Source organism: Oncorhynchus kisutch, unplaced genomic scaffold (assembly GCF_002021735.2).
Source record: "Oncorhynchus kisutch isolate 150728-3 unplaced genomic scaffold, Okis_V2 scaffold1563, whole genome shotgun sequence".
NCBI classification, from domain to species: Eukaryota; Metazoa; Chordata; class Actinopteri; order Salmoniformes; family Salmonidae; genus Oncorhynchus; species Oncorhynchus kisutch.
In genome coordinates this window covers 38,657-52,590 of record NW_022263508.1, presented here as the reverse complement: position 1 = coordinate 52,590, position 13,934 = coordinate 38,657, and the positions used below count along the sequence as shown (strand labels likewise).

Genomic DNA, 13,934 nt, shown 5'->3' with positions numbered 1-13,934 from the left:
TTGTCCTGGACAATAGACATGCTTCATTTGCTGGGCCTTCACTCCAGAACTGAGAGTGTGAGACAATTTCATCTCTCTGAGGAGGAGAAGATTTCCTTTGAGATGAGGTACATGTGACTGTGAGATAAACCAATTACAGAAAATCTGTGTTTTCAGTCTTCTCTTTCTGTGGAACATATCAAATATGACCGGGAGATTTGAAGATTTTTGGGCTGAAGGGAGTAAGAAAATCAGAGGGAAGAATTGTTATTGATTTCTGAACCAGAAAGCAGACACACAAAGGAAGAGGCTATGTATTTTTACACAGAGGAGATGAGGTTATTGATGGGATCGTCTTGCTCTTCTTGTCTGGGGAAAATGCTGTATGAAAAATTCAATCTGGCTCCATTTCACCTTCCAGTAGGTTTCCTCTCCCAATTCCCAATCTTGCCTTTAATTAACTGAAGGATCAATCTCGGACTCAAAGGCCAAAGCCGCGGTCAGTCGACGTTGATGGCGATTCCACAATCAGGGTAAATTGAGACAAAATGGTCGCTCAATTTTCCTTAAATTCTGAGTGAGAGTCTGAAACTCCACCAAATTCCTCTAAAGCCCTATGAAGATAAACTCATCTGCTTACTTTTCTGCACTTTTTTCTATTACGAACTTCAACCTTTCTCTGTGTATCATTCTATTTCACAACTCATCTGGCTATTCTGTGAAAAATGACTTTACAAAATAACTTTACAAATAACATTTGACTTAATTTTATGTGGATTGATTTGATGTGATTGTATTCTAGCGGTACAGTCAAGTCACCCAGGGCAATGCTAGGATCATTGATCTGTTTGAGTTAGAGTTACTTTATTTCCAGCGTCAGAGCAGCTCTCTCATTGGAGCTCATAAGATCTGTGGCTGGTTAAAAGAGACAGAATAATCCCCTGCAGCATGTCAGAGCTGCAGTCCCACTCGGGCAAAGGCTTTCATCTAAACCCCTGCGCTCTCCACAGATCTCACACACTGTGGATTATTACTGCTCTCTTCACTACATAAGACCTCTCTGCTTTCCATCCACCATGGGCACTGTCCCTCCTTCTCCCTCTCTCTCTCTCTCCCTCCCTCTCCCTCCTTCTCTCTCCCTGTCTCCTCTGTCCTCCCTCTGTACCCCTCTCTCTCTGTCCTCCTCTCCGCTCTCTCTCCCTCTGGTCCCTCTCTCCCTGTCTCTCTCTCTCCCTCTCCCTCGTCCCCCCCTCTCCCTGTCTCTAATAGGTCCCTCTTCTCCCTATCTTCTCGTTTTAAAACGACATGGTTGACCAGCCCATTCTTATCTCCTCATTGTGTTTGTCATTCATCATTAGCCATGTTCAAAACATTGTCCTCTGCTGTGTGGTGGTCCTCTAATACCCATCGTACTGTTATTAGTGTCTGTTGGCGCTGTTCAAGACGTGTTTGAAGACACAGCGGGATTAGGAATGACATTAGTTGACTCCCATAAAGCTGCCTGTGGACTGACAGAAAGCAGCAGGGGGAAAGAGCCTATGGACTTCCTCTATAAAGTCATGTCCCGTTTACACTCCTCATCCTCCTCATAAATCCTCCTGGTATATGGGCCTTGGTTGGACCTTCTTGGACCATACTCTTTTAGTTAGAGTTAAAACAGTAACATTGGGTATGATAGCCAGGCCACTTTTGCACTCCTATCCCTAGCCAGATGCTTACAATGCTTGACATTGCAGCGCTGCCACTATATCTGGGTGTAGGATGAAGTTGTCCCTCGTTTCCCCACTACTCAGAGACTGTTAAGATGGCGCTGAAGAGGATGGCTGACGTTTTACATGCCTGCAACTAATTTAGCAATTTTTTTTTTTTTAAAGCGTTGTTTGTAACTTATTTTTTAAAACTTATTTTGTACATAATGTTGCTGCTTCCGTCTCTTATTCCCGAAAATAACTTCTGGACATCAGAACTGGGATTACTCTCCCGGGAACAGGCCCAGATCCCTGTCATTTGCGTGAATAAAATAGGGAGGGAAAAAGGACGCAGATCGGGCTGCCTTTTGAGAATCTGTTGGCGAGCAAGTAAACTCCCACTGCCATCAATTCTACTTGCTAACATGCAATCATTGGAAAATAAAATTGATGACCTATGATTAAGATTATCCTACCAACAGGACATTAAGAACTGTAATATCTTATGTTTCACTGAGACGTGGCTGAGCGATGACACGGATAAAATAGAGCTGGAGGGATTTTAAATGCACCAGCAGAACAGAGAATATACGTCTGGTAAGATGAGTGGTGGGAGTGTGTGTCTTTTTGTCAATAACAGCTGGTGCGCAATGTCTAATATTAAAGAAGTCTCGAGGTATTACTTGCCTGAGGTAGAGTACCATATGATAAGCTGTAGACCACACTATCTACCAAGAGAGTTCTCATCTATATTATTCGTAGCCGTCTATTTACCACCACAGACCGATGCTGGCACTAAGACCGCACTCAACCAACTCTATAAGGCCAACTCTATAAGCAAACTAGAAAATGCTCACCCAGAAGTGGCGCTCCTAGTGGCCCGGGGACTTTAATGCAGGGAAACTTAAATCAGTTTTCAGAAACTTAAATCAAATCTTTACCAGCATGTCACATGTGCAACCAGAGGAGGAAAAAAAACTCTAGACCACCTTTACTCCAGGCTTACGAGCAAAAACGAAAGCAGGAAGTACCAGTGACTCGCTCAATACGAAAGTGGTCAGATGACGTGGACAGTACGCTACAGGATTGTTTTGCTAGCACGGACTGGAACATGTTCACAGATTCATCCAATGGCATTGAGGAGTACACCACCTCAGTCATCGGCTTCATCAATAAGTGCATCGACGACGTTGTCCCAACAGTGACCGTACATACAGTTGAAGTCGGAAGTTTACATACACCTTAGCCAACTACATTTAAACTCCGTTTTTCACAATTCCTAAATCCTTGTAGAAAGACCTTGTCTTAGGTCAGTTAGGATCACCACTTTATTTTAAGAATGTGAAATGACAGAATAATAGTAGAGAGAATGATTTATTTCAGCCTTTATTTCTTTCATCACATTCCCAGTGGGTCAGACGTTACATACACTCAATTAGTGTTTGGTAGCATTGCCTTTAAATTGTTTAACTTGCGTCAAACGTTTCAGATAGCCTTCCACAAGCTTCCCACAGTAAGTTGGGTGAATTTTGGCCCATTCCCCCTGACAGAGCTGGTGGAACTGAGTCAGGTTTGTAGACCTCCTTACTCGCACACGCTTTTTCAGTTCTGCCCACAAATTTTCTATAGAATTGAGGTCAGGGCGTTGTGATGGCCACTCCAATACCTTGACTCTGTTGTCCTTAAGCCATTTTGCCACAACTTTGGAAGTATGCTTGGGGTCATTGTCCATTTGGAAAACCCATTTGCGACCAAGCTTTAACTTCTTGACTGATGTCTTGAGATGTTGCTTCAATATATCCACCTAATTTTCCACCTCATGATGCCATCTATTTTGTGAAGTGCACCAGTCCCTTCTGCAGCAAAGCACCCCCGAAACATGATGCTGCCACCCCCGTGCTTCACGGTTGGGATGGTGTTCTTCGGCTTGCAAGCCTCCCACTTTTCCTCCAAACATAACGATGGTCATTATGGCCAAACAGTTCTATTTTTGTTTCATCAGACCAGAGGACATTTCCACAAAAAGTCAGATCGTTGTCCCCATGTGCAGTTGCAAACAGTAGTCTGGCTTTTTTAGGACTAATTTTACTGTGGATATAGATACTTTTGTACCAGTTTCCTCCAGCATCTTCACAAGGTCCTTTGCGGTTGTTCTGGGATTGATTTGCACTTTTCGCACCAAAGTACGTTCATCTCTAGGAGACAGAACGCGTCTCCTTCCTGAGCGGTATGACGGCTGCGTGGTCCCATGGTGTTTATACTTGCATACTTTTGTTTATACAGATGAATGTGGTACCTTCAGGCATTTGGAAATTACTCCCAAGGATGAACCAGACTTGTGGAGGTTTACAATTTTTTTTCTGAGGCACCACCTCTTTGCTTGACATCATGGGAAAATCAAAAGAAATTAGCCAAGACCTCCACAAGTCTGGACTCAATCTCAATCTCAATCGCACTCCACACTGCCCTTTCCCACCTGGACAAAAGGAATACCTATGTGAGAATGCTGTTCATTGACTACAGCACAGCGTTCAACAACATAGTACCCACGAAGCTCATCACTAAGCTATGGACCCTGGGACTAAACACCTCCCTCTGCAACTGGATCCTGGACTTCCTGACGGGCCGCCCCCAGATGGTAAGGGTAGGCAACATCCCGTCTGCCACCCTCATCCTCAACACTGGGGCCCCTCCTGTACTACCTGTTCACCCACGACTGCGTAAAGACAGTCGTAAAGAGGGCACGACAAAACTGAAAAGATTTGGCATGGGTCCCCAGATCCTCAAAATGTTCTACAGCTGCACCATCGAGAGCATCCTGACCGGCTGCATCATCGCCTGGTATGGCAACTGCTCAGCATCTGACCGTAAGGTGCTACAGAGGGTAGTGCGTACTGCCCAGTGCATCACTGGGGCCAAGCTTCCTGCCATCCAGGACCTATTTAATAGGCTGTATCAGAGGAAAGCCCATACAATTGTCAGAGACTACAGTCACCCAAGACATAGACTGTTTTCTCTGCTACCACACGGCAAGCGGTACCGGAGCACCAAGTCTAGGACCAAAAGGCTCCTTAACAGCTTCTACCCCCAAGCCATAAGACTGCTGAACAATTAATCAAATGGCCACCGGACTATTACATCGACCCTCCCAACCCTCCATTTGTTTTGTACACTGCTGCTACTCACTGTTTATTATCAATGCATAGTCACTTCACCCCTACCTACATGTACAAATGACCTCTAACCTGTACCCCCGCACACTGACTCGGTACCGGTACCCCCTGTATATAGCCTCGTTATTGTTATGTTATTGTGTTACTTTTTATTATTTTTTACTTTACTTTATTTGGTAAATATTTTCTTAACTCTTCTTGAACTGCACTGTTGGTTAAGGGCTTGTAAGTAAGCATTTCACGGTAAGGTCTACACTTGTTGTATTCGGCGCATGTGACAAATAAAGTTTGATCTGATTTGAACGGGATCTTAAGCACTTACAAATTCATAACATATTGTACGAATTGTAATTCGTAACATATCATATGGGATGGATGATGTTCTACACAATTGTGTACAATTTTTAGGGGACTTACTTTCAAAGTTACTGGCAGAAATGATACAAAACTTTTGTAGCATCACTTTAAGGTAAGGATTGGGGGAGAAAGCTGATCCTAGATTTGTACCGAGGGGAAACTTCACCCGGAGTATCGCCTCTGCGTTGATGCAGTCCATGGGCCAATGCTTTTGATGGAACTCTGATGTCATCAACCAGGGATATCCAGGCCATTTACACTTCTCTTAACACGTTGGGCCTTTGGTCCTGACTAGGTACATTCCCCCAGTTAATCAGACAGGACTAGGGTCCGGCCTTCAGTGGTTGACTTTGATGACGGGACGTTATTACTGAATACCACTCACTATAAAGGCTGAAGTGGCAGTAGCACAGGGACATATAATGGGACAGGTCATAGGTTCACATCCCCCACTGGGATGGAGGGAACACTGGACCACCCTGCTTCTCTCTGGGATTGCTGTCTATAGAGCAATAGAGAGACTGAACCAGTGTTGTCAGGCAACTAAAGGGAAGCCAAACATTATCCATCACTTTACTTAAGATATTACATATTGTTAGACCTACTAGTCAGCAGATAGATTGTTACATTACATTAACTGATGACACACTGCTCTTTCATGCACATTGTTGTAGTTGTAGAAACGAGTAGCCGTCCCCACTTCTGTAGACATGTCACTAAATACAGAACGTGTGAGAGTCCTCAGCTCTGGCACAAACAAACACATACACAGATCAAAAAAGAGCGAGAAAGAGAGAAAGCGAGTGAGTGAGAGGGAATTACCACCGCAGGCATCATTTCACAGCTGAACGCCTCTGTGGAGGATAATTGCCACGGCATTCATCAAGCGGTCGTCAACCGCCGTCGTGCTAATCTGCAGCCCCGGGCCTCATTGAGACAAACGAGGGAATCTACTGTTTCTGTCACACTTTAATTACATGCCAAGAAAAGGAACATCCAATCACATGCAGCGTCCTTCACCCCGTGCATCCTCTTAAGTAGGGCCCAGAGTTTCTCCTGACCACATGACCTAACGAGGAAATGATAAAAACTCTGGACCCTAATTACAGTATTATAGAGACCCTAATTACAGTATTATAGAGACCCTAGTTACAGTATTATAGAGACCCTAATTACAGTATTATAGAGACCCTAATTACAGTATTATAGAGACCCTAGTTACAGTATTATAGAGTCCCTAATTACAGTATTATAGGGAACCTAGTTACAGTATTATAGAGACCCTAGTTACAGTATTATAGAGACCCTAGTTACAGTATTATAGAGACCCTAGTTACAGTAGTATAGAGACCCTAGTTACAGTATTATAGAGACCCTAGTTAGAGTATTATAGGGACCCTAGTTACAGTATTATAGGGACCCTAGTTACAGTACTATAGAGACCCTAGTTACAGTATTATAGAGATCCTAGTTACAGTACTATAGAGACCCTAATTACAGTATTATAGGGAACCTAGTTACAGTATTATAGAGACCCTAGTTACAGTATTATAGAGACCCTAGTTACAGTATTATAGAGACCCTAGTTACAGTAGTATAGAGACCCTAGTTACAGTATTATAGAGACCCTAGTTAGAGTATTATAGGGACCCTAGTTACAGTATTATAGGGACCCTAGTTACAGTATTATAGGGACCCTAGTTACAGTACTATAGAGACCCTAGTTACAGTATTATAGAGACCCTAGTTACTGTATTATAGAGATCCTAATTACAGTATTATAGAGACCCTAGTTACAGTATTATAGAGACCCTAGTTACAGCATTATAGGGACCCTAGTTACAGTATTATAGATGCCCTAGTTACAGTACTATAGAGACCCTAGTTACAGTACTATAGAGACCCTACTTACAGTATTATAGAGACCCTAATTACAGTACTATTGAGACCCTAGTTACAGTATTATAGAGACCCTAGTTACAGTAGTATAGAGACCCTAGTTACAGTATTATAGAGACCCTAGTTACAGTACTATAGAGACCCTAGTTACAGTACTATAGAGACCCTAGTTACAGTATTATAGACCCTAGTTATAGTACTATAGAGACCCTAGTTACAGTACTATAGGGACCCTAGTTACAGTATTATAGGGACCCTAGTTACAGGATTCTAGGATATAACTACAGGCTATGACTAGGGACAAGAGTTTTCCTGGTCAGGTGATGTGGTCAGAAAGAACTAAGCCCTAGGCCTAGGCACAACCAAAAGAGAGCCCCTCTGAAGCTTTGATAAAGGGCTCGGAAGCAGTTGACACTCTTATTGATGCTGTGCATTGTGAAGAGCTTTTTCCTGAATCAGCTGTCCACCAGTCATTCTTTCACTCCTTCATTTCACACACTTTTATTTTGATTTGCTTCCTGTGCTTATCCATCATTCTCTGCTGATTGTTTGTTTTTGACAGGTGGAACAGAATGGGGAAAAGAAGGAGGTAATACAGAAGCTATATGGCTCTGCCACTTTGACTGGAACACACACTCCAACCTCTGCTCCACAGACTGTTGTTTCCTGGACATGTGTGCCTGCGTGTGTGTGTGTCTCTCTCTCTCTGTCTCTCTCTCTCTCTCTCTCTCTCTCTGTCTCTCTCTCTCTCTCTCTCTCTCTCTCTCTCTCTCTCTCTCTCTCTCTCTCTCTCTCTCTCTGTCTCTCTCTCTCTCTGTCTCTCACTCTCTCTCTGTCTCTCACTCTCTGTCTCTCTCTGTGTCTGTCTCTCTCTCTCTGTGGCTCTCTCTCGCCCTCTCTCTGTGTCTCTCTCTCTCTCTGTCTCTGTCTCTGTCTCTGGCTCTCTCTCTCTCTCTCTCTCTCTCTCTCTCTCTTGTATTTACAATGGTGTGTGTTCTTCACTGGTTGCCCTTTTCTCGTGGCAACAGGTCACAAATCTTGCTGCTGTGATGGCACACTGTGGAATTTCACCCAGTAGATATGGGAGTTTATCAAAATTGGATTTGTTTTCAAATTCTTTGTGGATCTGTGTGATCTGAGGGAAATATGTCTCTCTAATATGGTCATACATTGGGCAGGAGGTTAGGAAGTGCAGCTCAGTTTCCACCTCATTTTGTGGGCAGTGAGCACATAGCCCGTCTTCTCTTGAGAGCCATGTCTGCCTACGGCGGCCTTTCTCAATAGCAAGGCTATGCTCACTGAGTCTGTACATAGTCAAAGCTTTCCTTAATTTTGGGTCAGTCACAGTGGTCAAGTATTCTGCCGCTGTGTACTCTCTGTTTAGGGCCAAATACCATTCTAGTTTACTCTGTTTTTTTGTTAATTCTTTCCAATCTGTCAAGTAATTATCTTTTTGTTTTCTCATGATTTGGTTGGGTCTAATTGTGCTGCTGTCCTGGGGCTCTGTAGGGTGTGTTTGTGTTTGTGAACAGAGCCCCAGGACCAGCTTGCTTAGGGGACTCTTCTCCAGGTTCATCTCTCTGTAGGTGATGGCTTTGTTGTGGAAGGTTTGGGAATCGCTTCCTTTTAAGTGGTTATAGAATTTAACAGCTCTTTTCTGGATTTTGATAATTAGTGGGTATCGGCCTAATTCTGCTCTGCATGCATTATTTGGTGTTCTACGTTGTACACGGAGGATATTTTCGCAGAATTCTGCGTGCAGAGTCTCAATTTGGTGTTTGTCCCATTTTGTGAAGTCTTGGTTGGTGAGCGGACCCCAGACCTCACAACCATAAAGGGCAATGGGCTCTATGACTGATTCAAGTATTTTTAGCCAAATCCTAATTGGTATGTTGAAATTTATGTTCCTTTGATGGCATAGAATGCCCTTCTTGCCTTGTCTCTCAGATCGTTCACAGCTTTGTGGAAGTTACCTGTGGTGCTGATGTTTAGGCCAAGGTATGTATAGTTTTTTGTGTGCTCTAGGGCAACAGTGTCTAGATGGAATTTGTATTTGTATTTGTATTTTTTGGAACACCATCTCTCTCTCTCTCTCTCTATGTCTCTCTCTATGTCTCTCTTTCGTCCTCTCTCTATGTCTCTCTCTATGTCTCTCTCTATGTCTCTCTCTCTCTATGTCTCTCTCTCTGTCTCTCTTTCGTCCTCTCTCTGTGTCTCTCTCTCTCAGTCTCTCTCTCTCTCTCTCTCACTCTCTGTGTCTCTGTCTCTCACTCTCTGTCTCTCTCCCCCTGTCTCTCTCTCTGTCTCTCTCTCTGTCTCTCTGTGTCTCTGTCTCTCTCTCTCTCTCTCTGTGTCTCTCTCTCTGTCTCTCTCTCTCTCTCTCTCTCGCGCTCTCTATCCCCAAGGCCCCTCTACCTCTTTCATTTCAGTCTGATTACAGAACTAATAGGATGAGAAATGGAGCGCCGGCAGAATCGTTCACAACCCTCACTCCTGAGAGTCACTAATAAGTCAGGTAATAAGAACGGGTGGGTTTTACCTCCCCCTCCCTTTCATCTCACTGCAGAGTAAATAACACAATCAGTTAAAATAGTCAGGAAATCTTTAGAAATAGCTAAGCAAATGCTAACATAGAATGGGAATGCAGTGTCTCACTGCCCAATATGATGCAATAACAGAAGTGAATTATTGTTATTCTGCCATCACAGTAAAACCACACTGACTGGGCAGACAAAGAGAGGTGAGGGGCTCTCCTGGCACAGCGGGGGAGAATGAGTGGAGAGACACAGATAAAAGAGGGGAAGTGAGAGCATAGTTTCCTTCCTATACCCCTCTCTCTCTCTCCCTCTCTCTCTCTCTGTGTTCCCACACATTTGTTTTTGAGGTGTCTGGGGTCGTAATCGGCAAGCGATAGCCTCGTGGTCGCAGCCCTGGCATCTGAGAGATTAGGAGGCGGGCTGGGGGGCCATGGGAGAGGAGGACTGGGGTGCCATGGGAGAGGAGGACTGGGGTGCCATGGTAGAGGAGGACTGGAGTGCCATGGGAGAGGAGGACTGGGGTGCCATGGTAGAGGAGGGCTGGGGTGCCATGGAAGAGGAGGACTGAGGTGCCATGGGAGAGGAGGACTGGGGTGCCATGGGAGAGGAGGGCTGGGGTGCCATGGGAGAGGATGACTGGGGTGCCATGGGAGAGGAGCACTGGGGTGCCATGGTAGAGGAGGACTGGGGTGCCATGGGAGAGGAGGACTGGGGTACCATGGTAGAGGAGGACTGGGGTGCCATGGTAGAGGAGGACTGGGGTGCCATGGGAGAGGAGGACTGGGGTGCCATGGTAGAGGAGGACTGGGGTGCCATGGGAGAGGAGGGCTGGGGTGGCAAGGGAGAGGAGGAAGAGGAGAGCAAGGCAAGGAGGCGAGGGTGATAAATGTGCCAGATGTGCTGGAAGGAGGCGAAATAGGAGGCGTGGGGTTGGCACCAGGATCTGTCGGCTGGATCTGGGAGACTGGCCAGGTCCATTGTGTATAAGGGTAAGGGGAGGAGGGTACTGTCTGTTGAAAATACCTGCTGCACTATTGAATAGATTAACAGGGAATGTGGCCAGAGGGGGAGGAGGGTACTGTGTGTGAGTGTATGTGTGTGAGTGTGTGTATATATGTATGTGTGTGTCTGTGTGTGTGTCTCCTCTAAAACCTTAAGGGTTGTAGATAGATGCCATCGTATCAGTCTTAATTGAGGACAGATGCTACAGTACATCTGTTTCTCTGCTAGGGTCCACTGGCTGTGAATGCACAACCAGATCATTCCTGCTGAGCAGAGAGACTTCACGCTGCCTCCCTCCCTCACTCTGATCCTCTGGGCCTCTCACTAAAATCCCCTAATAACAGCTTTAGGATAGCAAGCTGCCAAAGAGGACTACAGAAAAGCTGCATCAGAGCACAGGGTGTGTAAGCACACTTACACAGAGTTACAAGGTAACACTCTCTCTCTCTCTCTCGCTCACACACACACACACACACACACAAACGGACCAGACTGTCCTTGCCCAGTAAAACCTCAAGGAGAATCTTTATTCTCCTATCATGATGTTTTTACAAGGGCTGCTATATAGATCTGAGAGCAGGAGTGCCTGTGTGAGATACAGTATGTCACTGTGTCTTTCATGCACCCTGCCTGTCCTCATCCTGTATGTAGCAGCTCTAGATGGGTGTTTTCTCGCAGAGAATAGGCAGTGTGTGTATGTGTGTCTGTCTGTGTATCTGTATGTCTGTTTGTGTGTCTCTGTGTGTGTGTCTCTGTGTGAGTGTGTGTGCCTGTGTATCTGTCTGTGTGTGTGTTTCTATGTATATGTCTGTATGTGTGTGTGTGTGTGTGTGTGTGTGTGTGTGTGTGTGTGTGTGTGTGTGACTATGCGTGAGTGTGTGTGTCTGTGTATCTGTCTGTGTGTGTGTGTCTCTGTATATATATGTGTGTGTGTGTGTGTGTGTGTGTGTGTGTGTGTGTGTGTGTGTGTGTGTGTGTGTGTGTGTGTGTGTGTGTGTGTGTGTGTGTGTGTGTGTGTGTGTGTGTGTGTGTGTGTGTGTGTGTGTGTGTGTGTGTGACTATGCGTGCAGTGGAAGATAGCCTACAGGATGGTAACTCCCTCTCTCCCCATATATGACGGAAAACAGTCTGTGTGAACGTCTGAGCATGCGTGTGTGTATCTGTGTATCTGTCTGTGTATGTGTATCTGTTTGTGTGTGTGTATCTGTGTATCTGTCTGTGTGTGTGTATCTGTCTGTGTGTGTGTATCTGTGTATCTGTCTGTGTGTGTGTATCTGTCTGTGTGTGTGGATCTGTGTATCTGTCTGTGTGTCTGTATCTGTCTGTGTGTGTGGATCTGTCTGTGTGTGTGGATCTGTGTATCTGTCTGTGTGTGAGTGTGTTTCTCTGTGCAGGGTAACTGCACTTGTACTACTAAGAACATATATATTACCTTTCTATGCCCTATGTGTCTAATTGGATGGACGCTGTACCTGAAACTGACTATGCAGACTATGTAGCGGAGAAGGAAGTGTATCATTGTCTCTGCAGTGCGAGAGCATACCTTTCTTTTGTCACCTCAAAATAACCCTACTGCATGACACACACACACACACACACACACAAGCTCACAGGAACACACACACACACAAGCTCACAGGAACACACACACACACACACATACACACACACACGTAGAAAGCTCACAGGAACACACACACACACACACACACACACACACACACACACACAAGCTCACAGGAACACACACACACACAAGCTCACAGGAACACACACACACACATACACACACACACACGTAGAAAGCTCACAGGAACACACACACACACACACAAGCTTACACAGACAGACGTCATCGGGGAAAGATTCTGAACCAGACGCATGTTTCAGTGTAACTGTTTACCTCAGTGAGGAGGACTCGGTGGAAACTGACAAAACTGTTGGATTCTGTCCCTCATTTCCTCCTCTGTATATATTTGATTTCCATTTAGAGGAAGAAAAAACTCCCTTATTTTGCATTCCTCAGCTGTGTGCATGGTAGTGGTAGGATAAATGCTTTCAAATTACACTCTTAATGAAAAACAAACACACACACACACACACACACGACTTCCCCATAAACAATCTGAATTGTATACACACACAGGAACCATTTGTGGTCGGCTGAGGTTTCCCCTCCGTAGGGGGAAGAGGAAATTGGATACACGCAGAGACACAAAGAGGAGTGGCACTTTGTAAACAGAGGGCAATGTTGTTTACCTTCCCCAGGAGCACGACCACCGCCTGGCGGAACCGGAGCCGCTGGAACACAAAGAGGTCGTAAGCCGCTGATACGGCCAGCACCGTCACTCCCTGCTCCTTCCACAGCATGCTGGATGCTGCGCAGACCAGGCTCCCCAGCAGCCACATCCACGTCCAGGCTCGGAGTCTACCACAGCCCCTGGTCTGGCAGTCCCTAGAAGAGGCCGTGTAGGCCGAGCGGAGCCCACAGTGCCTTGTGTAACAGAGAAGAGACAAGAGGAAAAGCAGTGCCGCACCGACGTCGGCCCTCCCCACCACCCCCGCCACGGCTTCCGTATGCACCGGGTGGGAGGCGAAGAGGAGCCCCACCAGAAGACTCCACGGACCTCCCCCCAGGAGGGGGCGACAGAGGGCAGTGAAAAGGCCTGTGACAGCCCCGTGGAGGCCCATGTTGACCAGGTGGTAGCCCCAGGGGCGCAGGCCGCCCAGGGCGAGGTTGAGGCGGAAAGAGAGGGTGCAGAGGGGTCGGAAAGACTTGTGGCTGCCGCTGTGGGTGAGCAGGGTGCCCCAGAAGTCATCATACAGGACGTTGGTCCACGGGGTCTCGGGGAGAAGGTCCTGGTTGGTCTTGATCGCACGGCTGTCGGAGAGAGAGAGAGAAAGAGAGAGAAAGAGGAGGGTCAGTGTCAGTTTGAATACCATTTAGATGAACAGGGGTTTTCAGTCAGAGAGAGAGAGATAAAGTGGTAGTCATTGATGTAGCGACCGTGAGAGAATGGCGCAGATGAACCTTGATGTGATAATAACTGTGATGGATGGAGCATGGTGTGAACACACACACACACTTTGTCAGGTGATTATTGGCCCCTGAGGCCTCTCCACTATCTCACAATTAACACATAATTAAGGCGAACACATGTACACTAACAGACTGTGACAATCGAGATGATTCACCCCAGAGACATCAAACTCTGCATGATAAATGACTCCTCTAACCACTAACACAACAGCTTCCTGGAAGAGTCAGTCAAAGACTTGCAGGACATGAACCATATACT

The 13,934-nt window shown here is 45.9% G+C and overlaps 1 protein-coding gene across 1 annotated transcript in view; it reads right to left on the bottom strand.

The window, feature by feature from the left end:
* Positions 1–10,041: 10,041 nt before the first annotated feature.
* Positions 10,042–13,934, bottom strand: part of LOC109877677 (protein O-mannosyl-transferase TMTC2-like) — a 41,734-nt gene continuing 37,841 nt past the window's right edge. The window contains exons 2-3 of the mRNA XM_031818707.1: positions 12,778–13,516; positions 10,042–10,461 (exon numbers count right to left, since the gene is read on the bottom strand). Coding sequence (XP_031674567.1) covers positions 10,042–10,461; positions 12,778–13,516 — 1,159 coding nt within the window. The remainder of the gene's footprint in view (positions 10,462–12,777; positions 13,517–13,934) is intronic.